Genomic DNA, 19,756 nt, shown 5'->3' with positions numbered 1-19,756 from the left:
CCTTCCTCAGCCTCCCAAGGAGGACCTAATCACAGAACTGAGGATCAAGATTACACCTAGCCCAAGATTTCTTTCTCTATCAATATTCTGCTTCTCGGCCATAACACACCATAGATTAACGTTATTAGAAGACCATGAAGACACTATGTATAGCTCCATGCTTAAAACCAGGCCTGGTAGGATGGGCCTTATAACTCCATTTATTCAGAAGGCTGATGTAAAAGGATATTGAATTCAAGGCCAGCTAGGGTAGTTTGGGAAAACTGTCTGAAGAGTAACAAGAAGGCTCCAAGTACAGCTCAGCGGTAGATGGGTTGTTCCCCAGCACTACTAAATAAATAAATCATGTTTTGATTTATTTATGTATATATTTATGTCCCAAGTCCAACACCAACATACACAATCTCACAGAGACACAGACGGTATAGGCACAAGGCACATGGGTGCATCTTTACGTCAAAGAAAGGGAAGCTCAGCAAGGGCTTATCGAAGGGGAGAAAAGTATCAATACTCAAGTCTCATTGGAAAGATAAAGTAACAGTAAAGTTCAAGGACAGCTAACGGTTTAAGTATGTTAGTGCTTAAACTCCGTGTGAGACTTTAGCACCGCAGCACACAAATGATCCAGGAAACTCCCTTCAAACCTTCAGCAATTAAACTATTAAGTACAAGTAGCAGAGAAATCCACGACGTCATGCTTTCCTTTCATCACGTGTTACTGTTGGTAACATATCTGTGACTACCTGTTCAATGATCATCCCCTCCATCAGAACAGGCTATGAAAACACGAAGCCTCCAGCTTTCCAGTGCACTGCTATGTAACCAGCACTCTCGCTGACTGAGAACATACTAATAGCTGTGACACTGCAGTGATTCAAGTAAGACTCATAAGGAGACAGGGTCAAGTGGCTCTCTGAGTTCTAGACGAGCCAGGTCAACAGACTGTACTCCAGATCAGCTAAGACAATGACCCTGCCTAAAAAAATAATAAGGTTCATATTAAAAGCTTATAAAGTCCTCATGTGTGTTTTAACATTAGAAGGAAAATTTTAAAAAAATCCTAGGATTCAAAACTTTTAAGCATAGCCTCCAAGATCACTGTGAAACCAACTTGACCATTAGAATCATAATGAGAAAGCTGGCCTTGTGGCCCTGCACACAGGAGGTAGAGGCAGGATCACCCGAGGCCAGCCTAAGCTAGAGAAGACCCCTCCTATCTGAAAACAAACAGAAAACTCAAACAACAGGGCTGGAGAGATGGCTCAGTGGTTACGAGTGCTTCCTGCTCTCCCAGAGGACCCAGCATCTAGCTCCCATGCATTCACGTCTGGCAACTCACACTAACTCCAGCTCCAGGGAATCCAATGTCCTCCCTGGGCTCCAAAGGCACCCATGTTACATGCATTCACATACATGTGTACACATAATTTAAAAACAATACATGTTAAACAGATACTCAGATAACAAAAATAATCGCAACTTAAACTTAAATGTAATTGATATACTTGGGTATGGTAAACTATAATATTAATTTACTCAGGTGCTTGGACCCACTTATGCAGCAACTGAAGATTCTTCCCTATAATTCATATATTTTCCAGAAACTTATGGCCTTTGTTTTGTTTGGTTTTTGAAACAAGGTCTCTCTGTTATGTGGGTCTGGCTGTTTGGTATCTCTCTGTGTAGACCAGGCTAGCCTTAAACTGGCAAAGCTCCTGTCTGCCTCTGTGCTGGGATTAAAGGTGTGCACCACCACACTTAGCACACTTCTACCTTGAGAATCTGCATTGCCGATACACTTTTAAATTGATATACCACAAGAAATTTAAATGCCGGGACTCAGAAACATAACTGTGGATTTTAAATTTTAAGTCAAATAAACTCAAACTTACATTATCTTTAAATTGGGGTTTGTTACCAAAATCATCACTAAGGCGCTCTAGTGGGCTGAAGCAATGGCTCAGCGGTTAAGAGCACTGGCTGCTCTTCCAGAGGTCCTAAGTTCAATTCCCAGCACCCACATGGTGGCTCACAACCATCTGTAATGGGATGATGCACCCTTCTGGTGTGTCTGATGACAGAGTGTGCTCATATACATAAAATAAATAAATCTTTTTTTAAAAAAAGAGCTCTAGTAAACAAATGCTCCTCTTTGCTCTCTCCTGCCCTACAGCTGTACAGCTGATTCAGGTATTACTTAGGAAAGGGAAGGTGACTTCAACAGAAATGCCATCACAGATGCCGCTGTACTGGCTGGTTTGTGTCAACTTGACACAAGCTGGAGTCATCACAGAGAAAGAAGCCTCAGTTGAGGAAATGCCTCCATGAGATCCAGCTGTAAGGCTTTTTCTCAACTAGTGATCAAAGGGGAGGGCCCAGCCCATTGTGAGTATTACCATCCCTGGGCTGGTGATCCTGGGTTCTATAAGAAAGCAGGCTGAGCAAGCCAGGGGAAGCAAGCCAGTAAGTAACATCCCTCCATGGCCTCTGCATCAGCTCCTGCTTCCTGACCTGCTTCAGTTCCAATACTGACTTCCTTTGGTGATGAACAGCATGTGGAAGTGTAAGCTGAATAAACCTCTTCCTTCCCACCTTGCTTCTTGGTCATGATGTTTGTGCAGGAATACAAACCCTAAGAGAGCAGTGGTCTGACTTCCCTGGCTGTGTGTGCAGCCAAGGGCCTGCAGACCCTTGCTACTGAGACCTGACCACTATTCTTTCCCTTGGTTAAAGCAGCTCACGTTTCTCAGTGTTGAGGACCAGCTACATCACTACACTAATCCAAAGCCCTAGACTTTTCAGTTTTTATTGTCTTTATTATCACTCTGACATAGTCTATGAAATTTTTCTCATGTTTGACAAGTATCTCTGTTTACTTAATGGGGCTTGTCTGTAATTATTCACAGTCTTCTGTGGTGGTTATCATAGGAGCAGCTCCCATAGGCTCAGAGACTTGAATGCTTGGTCACTAGGGAGTGATACTACTAGGAGGTATGGCCTTATTGGAATAGGTGTGTCCATGGGGGTACCTTTAAGGTTTCTAGTGCTCAAAATAAGCCCAGTGGCTTTTTCTTCCTGCTGCATATGGGTCTAGACACAGAGTTCTCATCCAACTATCCAGCACCATGTTGGCCTGTGTGCTGCCACACTTCCCACCATGATGACAATCTACTAAGCCTCTAACCCATAAGCCAGCCCCAGTGACATGTTTACCACTGTAAGAATTGCTATGCTAATGGTGTCTCTTTACAGCAACAGAAATCCTACTAACACATGTTCTGTGTTAACTTTCAGAGTTAAAAAAGAAAAGTAAACAGAAACTCCGGGAAGGAAAACAACTCACTGGCAAGAACAGCCTCTGGGAAGCACAGGGCTTAAAGAGCTTCTTCCACTCCACGGCACTGTGGCTTGGGAAGGTGATGGGGTACAGGCTATAGTTAAATCTCTGTAGAAATGACCAGCTGTCAAGCTAAAAACAAAAAAAGAATTAATGTTAAAAACATAAGCCAATTTAGACTTGTTTTACTCTCAACCTTCTCTGTAACATCATAAACCAATAGCTACAAAACAAAACTGCCAAAACTTAAAGCCACATTTATGTCGTACAGTTAAGATCATCTTCAATTACTTCATTTTTATTTCAAATCTAAGAATCATAATGATACACTACAAACACTTTTCCATCAAGAGCTAAGGACAGTGGATTTTTTTTTAAGTCAATGTACGACCGATCAGTCCAGAAAGCTAAAATGAGAGTCTGAGTTCAGACCCCAGCACACTGCTGGGTAGAAGACAGGGAAACAACTGTGCTTGCTCAGTAGTCAGCCTGTCCAAAAGCAGTGAGTTAAAACAAAGGCTGAGCACACACAAGTGCCTCTTGCTAAGCACAACAGCCCAAATTTGATCTCCCTTAACTTCACCCATATGAATTTTGTCAATCCTGAACAAATTAAAATTCAGAAAAATTAACTCATTACCACAGTATATATAATAAAAATGTTTACATTAAGAGTCAGACTAATATAGCGCAGTTGAGTCCACTTATGCAAAGTTAAATGTATACTGGTATTCCTAAAACACTATGCTACATATCCAATGCCAATTTTTAAAAACCATTAAGGACCCAAAATACATTTAAAAGAAAATCTATAGTGAATACTACTCTGTAGTGTTCCAAACTCACTTCTAAACACTGCCCTGGTCTAGACTCTGTTAAACATAATCTAGCATTGTTACTTCCCAAAGGGCTTATGCTACTGCAGCTGTGTAAACTGAGGAATAGACCCTTCAGAGACCAGCCTCGAACTGAGGCTCTTGCATGCTGTGAAGAAATGGGATGAGAGCACTTGCCACCAGGGCTAGCTTTAGAATTTCTAGTTCACATTACCCGAAGAGCAAACAGAATGAGCAGGGAAGGTGGGGATGGTGACAGCAGGCTCATTAAGGGTCTCTTCAGTTAGACTGTGGTCAGGCTCTCTTCCCACAGAGTTCAAGAATGCTTTTGCTGTGACACCCTGCTTGGTGCCCCTGTTAATTATTCTAAAAGAATAGCAATTTCATTTTCCCTTTCAATTTACAAATCACTTAAAGATCTTTGTAATACTAACTTCAAAGTGAAATCTTTGACATTTTTCATTTAATATTAGAATGTTTTGCAATTTGGTCTATCAAATATCTGATATTCTTACATCAAAGTCAAAGCCAAACATTTCAGCTAAAAATACAACATAGAGCTGTGCCTGGAACTCAGTCCTGTGCAATCTCAGCACTCAGGGCACCGGGGCAGGAGGGTCAACGGGAGGTCAAGGCTAACTTGGGTAACACAGTTGAGACCCTGTTTCAAAACAACAACAAAACACAAAGAAAAATAAATTATACTTTAAGAAACAACCCAGATTAAGAGAAAAGGATGATAAAGTATGCATAGAAACAGAGATGACTCAAACCCTTAAAAGTGTAAGTAAACCTTCTCTACCTCTCAGAGTTAAACTACAAACGCTATTCTTCTTTCAACATGGAAATGAATGGGAAAGCAGAGACTCTCCATAAGTCGTTCAATCAGATACAAAAATCCCTAGCGGCTTAAAAGCCAGGTTTAGCAGAGATGGGAGGGTGAGGTGGCATCACCTCCCAGCCCAGAACACAAAGTCGTCTTCCTTTGTGTACAGCTGTCCCTGCTGATGGTCCCTAATCCCTGTTTGGGCAACTGCTGCTGAGGAGGCGACAAGGCTGCCCTAAGTGAACAGTCTGTCTACTCTGGCAGCTGCTAGGACCCATGACTAAGCTCATATTAAAAGTGGAACACTGTCACCCTATGCAAGGTGCCGGCAGGAAAGAAGCATGTCCTTCTTCACTGTCTCCTCAGACTGCATACAATGTGGCTGTGATGGTTGGAGCCTGAACGGCTCTGCCTTAAATCATGAGTCTTATCATGAAAAGGCCTGGCTACAAGCAGAACAGAACAGGGCCCGCTCTTTACAGATGACAACAGGTCTCGGCAATCTCTGCCTACTTCTATCTTCACTTCTCAGTCCAAACACCCTGGACAGAGAAAGTAAATAAACTCTTCATTCTTGGCAGGACTCAGGTGGCCTGCTCTTGCTCACAACCCAGTCTTCCTGTGCCCCGTACCTGGACTCCGAGAAAGCACTAAGAGAGAAGCTTGCCGAGGACGGTTCTAGGGAGCAGACTAGTGGTCAGCCAGCCCTGCAGTGTCACTGCGTGCCCAGTACTTACTCTGTCCTTAAAGCTATTGTGTAGCTGCTCTTCAGCAAAAATGTGGACGTGCAGCGGCTTGATGCTGAAAATCAGAGCTGACTTCAGCATAGTCACAGTTTCTTCCAGTCTCTCCCCACAGGCAACGACAGCAAGGTGCATTTTCTCATTGGGCCTTGTGTTCAGATTATACCTAGCAACAGAGAGAAGCATTTCCAGCAGTTCAGCAGGTTCTTACTACTAAATGCCATTTTACTACATTTAAAATCAGAAGTTTACAACTTCTTTTTAAAGTGCAAAACAAATATCAAGCTACAAAACATTGCAATGCTAGCTCCATCACCCAACCATGCATGACTGCACTGTCTCTGGTCTTCCACAGCCAGCATTCCTCAAGCGGCCATCCTCCCAAGAGCTGCACTCATCACTTGCTCTGCTGCTAAGACAGGAAGCCTTGTGATAGGAAGACCTGCCATTCAGATACCTGAAATCTGCATTTTTAAATTAAAAATTCCTAGTTCCATTTAAAGCCCCTCCACATGCTTTCTTCAATCCAAATTCGGCCACTACAAAGCAAGTGATCTACGATTTCATCCATAAATAGTTCATCTTATCTTAAGCCACGCCGAATACATGAAATTTGTTCAGGGCACTTTCTTTGTTCACTGGAGCACACTCAGCTGCACTCACCAAACACTCACCAAGATGTGTAAACATTTCTGAAACCTTACACAACAATCAATGTCTTTTTGCAAGGAAGGGTTTTCTCAGTCCCACTTTCTACCTAGGCAGGAGCTTCCATGTAACAGAGCAGTGGATTCAGGCTGGGCCTTCCCTTGCTCTGGTGTGGGCTCCGCACACTTACCCTACTATATATAGGCTCTGGACAGAAGGAGTGCCTTCTCCCATAGCTCCTTTAACCCCTCACCCTCAAATCTGTTAAGTCCTTCCTTTCCTACCATGAAAACCTCACAGGTACCACTTATGCTGGGACAAACAAACAGGAGTTTAGTTCACCTCAGAACAGTAGAAGCCACAGTCACAAAGAAGGCAATCAAGGCACGTAATTCTACAGAATTCTAAGTCATCTTCCTGCTAACTATTTCTCTCAGTGGTTTTTTAAAAAGTCTTCACTAAAACATCAGCCTAAGGATGGGAAGATGGTTCCGTGGCTGAACGTGCTCTTGCAGAGGACTGGTGGATGCTGGACCTGTCAACCTCCCTTCCTTGCCCTAAGTACTTATAGGAGACAGGCCAGCCAAGGTTTCTGCTTTCCTACAAGATCTCCATTGTCACTGTCCACAAGGTGGCTCACAACCATCTGCAACTCCAATGCCCAGGATCCGACACCCTGTTCTGACTTCTGTAGCATCAGACCACACATTTGGTGCATAGACATATATGCAGACAAAACACTCAAACACATAAAATAAGTCTAAAATAAAAGAAAAAAACTAAAACACCACACCAGGCAAGGTGGTATAAGCCTACAGTTTTAGCACTTGGAAGGCAGAAGAAAAAAGAGCCAGTCTGGGCTCTAAACCAAGACTGTCTCAGGAAAAACAAAATCATAATTTAAGAATCTCCAATATGTTCAGTTGCCTAACTGGTCCACATGTAGAGTACATCCCAAAGCCACTGACCCTAACAGTCACACGCTGCTCCGCACAGACTCTGAAGAAGATGTTAAGGAACACTATACACCTTAGGAGTAAAATGCAGACTCAGGGAGCAGCCATGCTTGCAATACCTGGACAGGAGGTGGAAGCAGATGGACCAGGAGGACAGGGTCACTCTTAGCTAGATAGGAAGTCTGAGATCTGTGATCTATGATCCACAAGATCCTGTCTCAAAGACAACACAGCAAAACTAAAACCAGTCCACTCAACCCCCCTGCATGTTACTAAGGATGGAGGAGTGAGTGTCACTCTCTGGCAGTATCATGCAGACCCCAGCGCACAAGCTGACAAGATGAAACACAGTGATTCTCCATCTCAGTACCAAGAACAGAAACAACTGCAGGAGAATTAAATCTGCTGTCTGCGTCTATACTGAAGGAACTGGTAGCTGAAGCTCTCTGAGCGCTGACAGGGAAGCAGCCATTCTGGTCATTCTGGCCCAAACGGAGACCAGGATCCTCATCATGCTCTTACAAGCAAATTCCGCAGAGATAAATGCTACCCAAAAAAGAACTTTAAAATAAAGCCTACTTTTCCACATAACACGAAGAAATCTCTAGATAAAAGAACGCCAGCAGGCTCTAATAATTCAGTTCAACATACCATAAGCGGAGGCACAGCACGGAGGCTGCCTGTGGGTACAAGGACACCTCACTGCATGGCGGAGTCCTGAGGCCCAGCAGAATCCAGCAGGTCTCACAAAGAGAGGTAGCAGCCTGGTCACCCAGAGAGGAGCCCTGGACTACAAAGGTGTTAAACTTTGCTGCAGACAACAGGAATCCAGCTCCCTTGGCAGGCTTTCTACCCAGCTTTATTTTTATCAAAGATACTTCCAGTCATCCATCAAGTTCTGCTAGGAAGCTCTCCAACAGACAGCTGTGTCCTAAGCTACTGACTGGAAGTGGTAATGGTTCATTTTGATTGTCAAATTGACAGACATAATGTACAAGGAACAGGGAAGGAGGTCTCAAAAGAGAAAAACCTGTCTAGGTTAGGTTGGCCTGTGGGCATACCCTGTGAGACACTTAATCTTAACTGGGTTTATTGACCTGAGAAGAAAACTCACCCTAAATATGGATATCACCAATTCACAGAGTCCTGGGCTCAGTAACAAAGTAAAAACAAGCCCAGCACTAGTTCACGTAAATTAATTCATTGCCCTCTGTTCTTGAGTGTGGGAGTAACTGGTTTAGGTCATCCTGACTTCCCACATCGAAAGATTGTAACTTGGAATTTGGAAGCGTCCTTTCTATTGTCAGTGTAGGGGTATTTTATTATAGCAACAGGAAATGACACTAAGTCGGGGGAGCCTCTGAAAGTGTGAAGAATGAACCTCACATAGGCAGTTCCTTCCCATCCCTAACTCAGTCAGAAGACCTTTAAGGGGCCTAAGCAGGTTAAGCAGCCATATCTTTTCTTACCGGGGCAGTGTCTGACGGCACATGTAAATCCTCTCTCATTTCCAGAGGCTCACACAGAAAAGGGAGATCAAAGATGCACCTCAGTCATAAAGCTCATGCCCAGCTTGCTCTGGGTTCAGTCGCCAATGCCACCAACAAAACCGTAGTGAGCATAACAGCTCAGAACATGAGTGTGTTAAGTAAAGAAAACGCTTCAAAATCTGCAACCAACAAATACAGCATGAGAGAATCGCCACAAACAATACTTTGTCAAAAAAAAAAAAAAAAAATAAAGGGAAAGAAATATTTCCCACTCATTTCAAAGTGGACATAGAAAGACAGAGAAGCCACAGAGTCCATAACTATGGGATAAAACGTAACCAACGTTAACCTTGTGGGACTGACGTGCTGCCTAACGTGCTAACCAAGCACTCAGTGTTAGGTAGACGCCAGCTGACTCTAGTGACACACAGCATGAGCACAGACTCAGGCAAATCCAATCTAAGGGTAATTCTGCAAAACAAAATATGTCACAGATGAGGGCCAGTGGAACGGCTCAGTGGGGAGAAAGATGCTTGAAGGCAAACCTGACAACCCAAGTTCCATCCCTGGAACCCAAGGTGGAAAGAGAGAACCTTAACCTTCTACTGTGGAAGCAGAGAGCCTGCTTCATAGAAGGTGGAAGGTGAGAATCAACACCCGATTGAGGTCACCTGTACACCACAGCACAGCAGACCCACCTGCATGCAGAATCACACATCACATATCACACAATTAAAGGAGGGTGAGAACATGGTATCTGTATTTTACACTGTCTATTTGATGTAGAGCACTGAATGTGAGGAAGGTTTAGTTCTATAGAAGGAACCTCGAGCTGGAGAGATGGCTCCGCACATAGAGCACTTGCTCACTCAGAACCACCAGTTCTATAACTCCAGTTCTAAAAAATCTGACACCTTCTTCTAACCTCTGTGAGCACTGGTCAAACTTGTGCACACACACACACACACACACACACACACACACACACACACACACACAGAGGGGAGGGGGAGATCTGATATCAACTAACCCTTTCCATTTGCTTAGAGGATGCATTACTAAATGGACTCCGTGAGATGTAATTTATATATATATATATATATATATATATATATAACAATAAGAATTAAAGAAAAAGGCCTTATATTTGAGAGGCAGGGTTGGAAGGGGCAAGATGGAAGGAAATGATAGAAGCATATTTTAATCAAAAAAAGAGACAAAAACCCAACAACTGCAGCTCATGGATAATGCAAAATGACAAAAAGGCCGTGACCAGAAAGGAGGCAGAAGGGAAGACCAAAAGACCAAGGTTCACTACACAGCAAAGGGATCGCCAACAGTAAAAATGTATATATTCCAAAACAGCTGACAAACTTGCTGCTTGGACCCAGGCTCATTTCCCAGCATCCAAATGGCAGCTCACAACCAGCTGTAACTCCAGTTCCAGGGGACCTAGTGCTCTGGCCTCCGTGAGCATTGCATGCATGTGATGCATTCAGGCAAGACATCCATGCATATAAAACTAAGAACATCTAAAATGGCTCAAGGCCTTCCATGTTCTCTCTACAGTGGTACTGTGAGAGGCGGGCAGTGTGCTGACAATGTGTGTAAGCTCCACACTTCGTCCACAGCACACCATCACACATTTGTTTTCTCGTCTAGAGCACACGACCTTGAACTGTGCTTGATGACCTACAAGTTCCATTGTTTCCTGCTCATCAATTTCCAACTGGAGCCTTCAGGAAATGCCAGGTCTTGTCATTCTCTACAATCACCTCCGTTCACTCTCACAAACATTACCATGCAAGCTCTGAAACACAGAGCCATCATCCTGACTCCAGAATGTAGCAACCAACATTGCCCTGGCAAACAGTGAGAGTTTAAATTAATGATAAAGAAGTGGGCCTCCCAGACCCCCTAAGAGACCCCAGAAACTAAACCACCAACCAAGGAGCACACATGGAGCAAACCATGGCTCCAGCCGCATATGTAGCAGAGGATGGCCTTGTTGGGCAACAATAGGAGGGGAGACCCTTGGTCCTGTGAAGGCTCGATGCCCCAGTGCAGGGGAATGCCAGGGCGGAGAGGTGAAAGGGAGTGAGTGGGTGGCGGAGCACCCTCATAGAAGCAGGGGGAGGGGGATGGGATGGGGGTTTTCCAGAGGGGAAACCAGGAAAGGGAATAACATCCGAAATGTAAATAAAGAAAATATCCAATAATAAAGAAGTGAACGTCAAAGGATTTTTGCTCTCAGAGGACATGTCAGGCTGCCCCAGGCTCTCACCACAATGGTCTCAGGACAGTGACTGCCTTACCCACTTGTATCAACACTTGGTTCTTCCCTAAAAGTCTGAGATAGTCTTCCTCACGCACTGACTTAAAGGGTCAGGAAATAACGTCTTCTCTTTTACTCCTTCAGTAAGGATGTCTCTATCTTCCTCTTCCCCCAAAACCTCCAGGCTAAAGCTAACATAGCCTTTCCTTAGCTGTCACACCCTTTCCAAGATGTGTTTTAGTGTACTGCATTTTGGGTTTTTTTTTTAATATTTTACTTATTTGAAATGTGTGTGCACACACAGTACACACATGGAAGCCAAGGGGTCAGTAAGTCATTTCCCACTATGTGTCCTCAAAGTGTTAGACTTGTCAGCTCAAGTATCTTCACCAGATAAACAATCTCACCAGCCCAGTATTTAAAGCCAAATGACAAATGCATACACACACACACACAATCTGTAATGTCTAGTGGAAGCCTTTCATCATTTTGTCTACATAAATTGTCAACATGGCACAGCCTAGAGTCATCTGAGGGCAGAACTACCTAGATCAGAATGGCATGTTGGCATGTTTGTGAGAGACTGTCTTCATGACCAAGGTGGGAGGCTCCAGCCCACTGTGGGAGGTACCAGCTGGAGGTAGGAGGGCTTTGGCTCTATAAGGGGAGCTGAGCTAACCATGCAAGAAAGGCAGCGGGCAAGCGGCACTCCTCCAGGGTTCCCACCAGGAGTTTCTCCCCTCCCCTGACTTCCCTCAGAAATGGACTGTGTGACCTGGACGTATAACCCAAATACAACCCTTTCCTCCCAAGCTGCATTTACACACACATCTACATATCAATTTACAAGTAAACCTGAATCATAAATTCCTCTAAGATTTACAATTTATCTTAGTGGCCTTTGAAAAAAATTAGAGCATTTACATATAATATTATTAAAATTAATAATAACTAAAAGATGAGATAAAGAGAAAACCCAACCATAAAATCAATTTAGTTATATGATACTGAAATACAAGAAAAAAAAAAAGATTGTTTTATACAGTGAGAGGTTTGATCATCTACTATCTAATCTTACCTACTCTGATCTACTAATTAAATAGTAAAAGCCTACCTAAAAGCCGCTTCCCACAAGCAGTTCACTCCACAAACATCAGAGGGCAGCATCCAATAGGGATTCCAGTAACACAGAGAGAAGTCTTTACACCTGACAGAAGAAATAACAGTCCTGGGTGAGCATCTGGATTAGGAATAACACAGTAACTTTATGTTCAGCTTCACAGCAACAGAACTGGAAACCCAGTTATTGTAGGACTGAAGTGGGTTTTAGAAAACCAGTGTCTTCTTTACGTAGGGAACATTATTTTCATAAAGCCACGAGCTGAGGATATCTTAGGACTGGGAATGTTTTCTGCTCAGGAACTCTCTGGAAACATTAAGATCTCCTCCCCTCTGCTGTAGACACTGACACATCTTATCATTTTCTTCACAGACTATGCATACTATCTAAGAAAATTCACTTCACCAACATCTTCTGTTTACAACAAAAATGTCACAAATACGGGTATAATGGCAGAAAAGAATCACTAAATACATTCAAATTATTCAAATTCAATGACTGAAATTTCTCACATGGTGTTTCAAACTGGGAACAAGACACTGTACTGAGAGCCCTTAATCCCTACATCCCTGCTTCCTTATTCTCCGAAAGTGGATCGTGTTGCAAAAATGGTTTCCAACGCAGCCATCTGACACTATCTACCCTGTGGACAGTGTCGGGGCAAGTCGGTGACCTACAACATGTCCTCTTGGCAGCATGGAGCTTTGTTTTCTCCATGGATTCAATTAAAAGTTGCTATCCTAATATCAAAAGATCTATAAAATGTCAGACTTGCAAAAACTCTTTGGTCTGATGGCCCACAAACCTCTACAATCTATGATTTAAGACAGGAGTCCTCAGCCTGAAATCATATTACCATCTCTAGGAAAGATGCGTACCAGACTAATGATGAAATCAAACTCTGGGACCAGGGTTTGCATAAACGACTATACCACTGGAATTTTAAGATCACTGGGAAAATCTATCCTGTTTATATATCTTAATTTTAAAAAGAAGTTAGTCAGGAAAATAAATGTGTACCTAGTAATAATGCTTGTCTCTTGATTAGAAACTGCATGTCTTATAGGCAGTCAAACTCAGTGGCACCCTGATAACATATATTTCAAATTGTGTCAAATTCAAGTGCCTGAAGATCCATTTAATAAGCCTCACAAACTTTCCAGATAAAGACATTACCAGTGTTATTTGAACAGACTTTATTTACAATCAACACCAAGCATGTATCTTTGTGGTTGGCTGGGGGTGGGGTGGAGGTGGGAGGAGTGAGTGTGCTGTACTGGAACTAACCAGATTATTCCATTTCTCCTGTCAAACTGCACAACAGGGTAACAATGGAAATGAAAACAGAAATGTCAACAAAAATTACTTTATAAAGTTGTGTATAACAATTCCACTTTCTGTTGCAGCTCTTACTCTATTTTATACAAGTCATTTGTGCATTGTTCTCTCCATCTGTCTGGTCCTAAGGTCACTTATTAGACATACAGACACAGGGTCCTATCCTCTGCTGGTTAATCAAGGACCAATCTGAAGTAACCAAGGTCAAACTTGAATGAGAAACAGTGTATCAAGTGTTTTAAGCAAGAGTGCATGTGGGACTCAGAAGCGGACACACAAGCCTGTGATTCTATAACTCCAGAGGCTGAAACAACTGTCCAGTTACAGGCCCACAGAATTTCTCACCTAAAGTACTGCACCAGTTTATATGAATCACTGCACCCATTCATCCCTCAACGTCTAATGAGTTTAAATCTCACAAAACTCTGAAATACACAGAGGTCTCTGGATTTTACTGGTGTCAAACAAGGGGATCAAAATTCAGAAAGTTAAGGATGGCCATAAATTCTACAAGCACTATCAAAAGGTAGGTAGACTTACTCTTACCTCCTACAAAATCTAGGTGCATTCTCACTGTTTTAACAAGTAGACTGCCCTTAGTTTTGAAGCAAAGCCCTGTTTCTTGGACTTTGAACCCAAGGATACACACATGCAGACACCTACGGAGTCTGGAGCAGTAACATGAGCGGGTGCAAGGCAGCAAACCAAGCAGACACCAGCACTAAACGCCAGTTCTGTGGCAAGCTGACCTATGACTGGGTACTCTTTCAGTCAGCTCCTGAGCCAGCTTCCTCCTGTCAGCACCAAGTTCTGCTTTCTCTTCCTGTTTATTCAATACGTTATCAACTGAATGATCAAATACACTGGCAAACACTAGAAAAACTCCAGTAAGAGGCCCAGAAGGGGATGCCTACCCAACAGTGGGGTCCCTCAATTCTCCAATAGCACTAGCTTGTACCCCTACTCCTCTGAGCTAAGACGGACTCCTGCTGGACCTGGTCATCTGAAACTGACCCTACACTGCAGTCCTGTCAGGGAAGCTCTTAGGTCATGCAGGCTCCCTCAGAGACTCATTTCCCTCCATACTTAATACAGGGCTTACCTCCTTTCCTACAGTTCAACTCCTCCTCTGTCCTGTGACCACACCCTTCCAGTGAAATTGAGTTAAATCCAAGCCTTCTATCCACAGGTCAGGTGAGTACAAAGCAGTGGCATTAGTGTGTTGACCCATGGGACGGGACTAACTCAGACCTGCTGTAGCTGGGCCCTCTGAGGACCGCAGCACCGTAGCATCTACCTGCACTGGAATGTTATGCTTTTCACCTTGTATCAACCAGCCCTGCTCCCTCCTTAATCAGAAGCATCTAGTAAACTGTCTTCATGTCCATAATTATTCATCCCACACCCTGAGCGCTGTACACGTACTCGTTTCCATCAACTTTCCTACCTCTAAAGGGAACCTGTATCACATTATTTACAGACCTTGGCCAAAGCAACATAATGCTAGAGACTGAACCTAGGGCCTTAAGAGCGGTAGGCAAGTGCGCTCTGTCACTGGCTTACATCCCTATCCCTCTCATTCAACTTCTGTACAAGACTGAGCACATTCAATGTAAGCAGAGCTTCACTGGCCTGGGTTTCAGGATAAAACGTTCAATGAAGAGTCATAGCCACAGTCTTGTAATGCTTAAGAAATTGTTACTGTGGGCTGGAGAGATGGCTCAGCGGTTAAGAGCACTGACTGCTCTTCCAGAGGTCCTGAGTTCAAATCCCAGCAACCACATGGTGGCTCACAACCATCTGTAATGAGATCTGATGCCCTCCTCTGGTGTGTCTGAAAACAGCTACAGTGTACTCAAATAAAATAAATAAATCTCTAAAAAAAAAAGAAAGAAAGAAAGAAGTTGTTATTGTTTATTGTTAGTTTATAAACTGTTGAAAAGTTTGGATTTGCTACAAAAGCAAGAAGAGTAATATAAGCCACAATTCTCTTTTAAGGCATTAATTTAGTGACTAGCAAAATGGCTCCACAGGTAAAGCAGCTTGAAGCTCATTGTGATGACCTGAGAACTCTCTCTAGAACCCACATGGTGGCAGGAGAGAACAGACCACTGCAGGCTGTCCCCCACCCTCCACAGTCACTAGAGCATACACATGCACACACAAAATAAGTTTTTTTAAAAAAAGGTACTAGTTGAAGCCACAATAGCCCATAACTTCCACTCCTAATACTCTTAACACTCAAGAACACTGAGATTAGCTATGGTTACAGGAAAGATGACTGCGGCCAGGTAGTGTTGAATGACTGTTCAGGATAAGCAAATCTACAACCACAGCAGACTGGAGGTAGCTGAGGGCTAAGACAAGGCTTGGGAAGCTAACAGAGAGACCAACAGGCACAGGGCTCTTCGTGGGCAGTCAGGAAACTATTAAGAGCTAATGCAGACATACCAAGTTTTACAGTGTTTCTTGGCTTTAACAGCACGTAGGAAACACACAATATATAGACAAGATTTAAAATTTACTATTGGAGACTGAGGACACTTCATTCAGGAAAGTATGGAACCAGTTGGGATCCTCAACACACATGGAAAAAGCCAAACACAACAGCATTCCTGGGGCTGCAGCGCTGCAGGTGGAGACAGAGAGACCCCTGGGCTTGCTGTCCAGTCAAACTAGCTCCATGATCAGTGAGAAGCCTGTCTCTGAGAAAAGGTGATTGAAAAAAGATACCAAATGTCAACCTCTGGTCTACAAACACACACACACACACACACACACACACACACATATAAACACACACACATACATACATACATTCACACATATGTGCATGTGCACACAAGTATATACATGAATATATATACACATGCATATACTATACACACAGGAAAAATGTATTGGAATATGTAAGAACACATTTAGAAAGAATATATACCTACAATTATGAAAAATACCAGACAAAACAAAAACACAAAGGAGACTGTAAAGATGATTTACCAGTTAAGCACTTGCTGCTCTTGCAGAGAACCAGAGTTCGATCCTCAGCATGTACATCAGGCAACTCAAACTGTCTGCAACTCCAGCTCCCAGGGATCTGACAGCCTCTTCTGACCTCCACACACATGCATTCACTCACATAGACACACGTGCACACACACATACACACACACACACACAGGACCAATAAGAGAGAGAGAGAGAGAGAGAGAGAGAGAGGGAAAGAGAGAGAGGCAGGTGATCTCCCTGAGTTCCAGGACAGCCAGGGTTAAAAACAAAACAGAAACATCTGGCACCAGTTCTTGGGAGGCTGAAAAGAGAGTCCGAGTCTGGGAGATGAAGGCTGGTGTGAGTAATAGTGAGACCCTGCCAAAGACAAAATCAGATATCACCAACAGAGGCACTTAGTAATACTGCTCTCCTCAGTAACCTCTCAAGCTTGAAGCAGACTTAAATCCAAGAACAGATGTCTTCTGTGGGGATCTGAGGAGGCCATGAGCAAACGGATAAAGAGCAGATGAAGTCCTGAGTAAATGGGCATCACTGACAGGTCAAGGATCCAAAAGAACAGGAAAGCCTCTCCTGCTCAAGCCTAAAACTCCCAACCCCACCTTCCTCCTCCCCTGAGGTTTACAGCCTGTGGATTCCTCCACTAGACACTGCTCACCGACAATTCTTCCCTCTGTGCTGTGGTACCACACCAGATTGTAGGTGCTCACTACCTCCACCCCAGCTTTTCTGTACATGTGTCTGCCTGTCTGTCTGTCCTTTTGCATTCCGTCATTGCCCCAGTCAGATCTCCAGGACCAAGTCATGTAGAATTCAAGTCTTCTTTAATTAAGTAAACTGAAAAAGGGATTTGTCCTTCGTTTCAAAATGTCCTTAACAATCACAAGATTTCTTTAAAACCTGTAAACAACAGAAGTGGATTTCAGGCAAACCCACTGATTGCATAATGTTGCTTTGTAGCCCTGAGCTCAGTCCTCCATATCCTTGATCTCTACTGTCTTCAACACTCAGAAAGTGAGGGAAGGCAGTTACTAAACAGATGGTGCTGAAACTGTCTCGCCATCTCATGAAGTGACCTCAAAGCACACTCTCTTCCCCTGACAAATCTAGATGACAGATATGGTTTTTTTTTAAGAGAGGAGGAACTCTGGAAGAAAGTTCTTCTATGCATAATAAAGATTAAGAACAATAAAGAAAGAAGCCAATCTGAAAACAAAAATTTTAACATCCACTGCAAGATACACTTTCCAAACAAAAATTGTGCAGGGAGAATTTCAATAGAAATGAATATTTATACTTTAAAATAAGATCTCTAAGCCAAAAGTACACTTTTTAGTGAAATGAGCATCTCAAAAAGCTCATGTTAATTACTAGCTTTTATTAAATATTATGGGTCAGGATTATGCTAAGTATTTAGACTGCTTTTGTATGTCTCCCTCACCAGAAAATCCTTACCTTCCATGTAATGACTGACGACAGAGATGGATGGAGCCTCTAGTATGTGATTAGACCATGAGGGTCAGTGCCCCACGGATGAGATTACTAGGAGCAGCTCTAGACCTGCCTGGTTATGTGAGCACAAAGGCGTAAGAAATAATGAATAGCTGTTGTTTCCAATCGGTGCAATCAGAAGCTTTTCTACAGCAGCCCAAATAACCCACAACGCAGATGTGAGCAGAACTGTCCAGTAAGTACAAGGTCTCATTTAACGACACGGAGTAAGGGCCTCCCCGAGGTCTACTTTCTCCAACGTTCACTGACCCAATTTCCCTCTCCTTCAAAAGCAGATGCAAGGAGGGGGAAACAGCAGTACAGAGGAGTAATGGCCAAATCCATCTCTCAACTGTCGGTCGTTCCCGTATTTATGTGCATCTTAGTAACAGCTCAAGGTTAAAACACAGATCACTGGCACTCTAGAGGGAGGGAGGGAGAGAGGGAGGGGTCGAGGGAGGGAGGATGGATGCTTACACCCTAAAATTAAAACAATCACCACATCAGCTAGTTTTACCCTGCCAGGTATGATACTAGGTAACTAAGTCACTTCAGTCCTCACAAACGGTCCACATCAGCACTTAGCAATAAAGGTAAAGGTGTTTGACTCAAAAGCCTTAAATTCTCAGTACATCTACCAATGTTGACAGGACTCAGCAAACATGAACTTGAGGTGTAGGCAGGCTGAAAAGTAGGAAGTGACAATCATTTCAGAATGTGCATCAAAGTCTCAAGTTGTTAGTATTAAACACATGTAGCCTTGTCAGCTATACTCCAGTGTAGCTAAGACCCATTGTCTACACTCACAGTAACAGAAACAGAAGTAACCATGTGATCAAGGAATCCTGCAAAAGTGGATGCAGGCAGGTTTGTCTGACTCTGCTACTCCAACTCCCTGGATGGGTTGAACTGGGCACGTGGGAAGGTAAGTCCTTTACCACTGGGATACAAATACAGCCCTTGGACTGTTGAACCTGCTCTCATTAGGTAGCCCAGGCTAGCCTGGAACCCCCAGTGAAAACCAGACAGGTACTGAATCTATCCTCCAGCCTTACCTCCTGAAAGCTGAGAATTCAGGTACAGGCCACCAAGCCCAGTTTGAAATAATCATTTCAAATAGGATATACTAGTTGAGAAGAGGTTTCTTTCAAACACTGTTCTTACCACTTAAAATTGTTTTCCTTTATTGAGTTGGGTTTTTTTTTCCTCTCCCAAGTACTTCTTGTTATGTAATTCTGGGTAATTAATACTTTTTTTTCTTTTTGAGACAAGGTTCCTCTACATAGCCCTGGTTATTCTGGACACTGCTCTGCGGACCAAGCTGGCCTCGAACTCAGAACCTCTGCTTCCTGGGCACTGAAATTAAAGGTGTGCACCGCCACCAGTCTTTTAAATGTGTAGCCCAAGCTGGCCTCCAACTCATGATCCTCCTGCCTCCACACTCCTCAGCAAATCCCACTGGGGCATAGGATGTAGGCAAGAGAACATGAACATGCCTAGAGCCCACAATCTCTGACTACAATGAAACCACAAACCAATAACTCACTATCTCCGTTCTTGCTTCTCTTTTACACCATCAGGTACTACATGCACAATAGCTAAAAGTAGATAGCACTCTTTTTACAATTCCTCTGTCTTCCACTCGCCAATTAGTTGGTGTCAGAATTGCCCCAATGCAGATACCCAC

General features: G+C 43.3%; 1 protein-coding gene across 2 annotated transcripts in view; it reads right to left on the bottom strand.

Annotated features, from left to right (window-relative positions):
• GXYLT1 (glucoside xylosyltransferase 1) overlaps positions 1–19,756 on the bottom strand; it is a 33,723-nt gene that overhangs the window by 13,139 nt on the left and 828 nt on the right. The window contains exons 2-4 of one of the 2 annotated variants that reach the window (XM_080938876.1): positions 12,226–12,318; positions 5,737–5,908; positions 3,344–3,469 (exon numbers count right to left, since the gene is read on the bottom strand). In XM_080938876.1, coding sequence (XP_080795002.1) covers positions 3,344–3,469; positions 5,737–5,908; positions 12,226–12,318 — 391 coding nt within the window. The remainder of the gene's footprint in view (positions 1–3,343; positions 3,470–5,736; positions 5,909–12,225; positions 12,319–19,756) is intronic. The other variant, XM_080938877.1, reaches the window with a different exon arrangement.

The sequence above is a fragment of the Micromys minutus genome (assembly GCF_963924665.1).
Source record: "Micromys minutus genome assembly, chromosome: 27".
Taxonomy (NCBI): Eukaryota; Metazoa; Chordata; class Mammalia; order Rodentia; family Muridae; genus Micromys; species Micromys minutus.
Note: the sequence above shows the minus strand (reverse complement) of the source record. Positions and strands in the feature narration are given on the sequence as shown.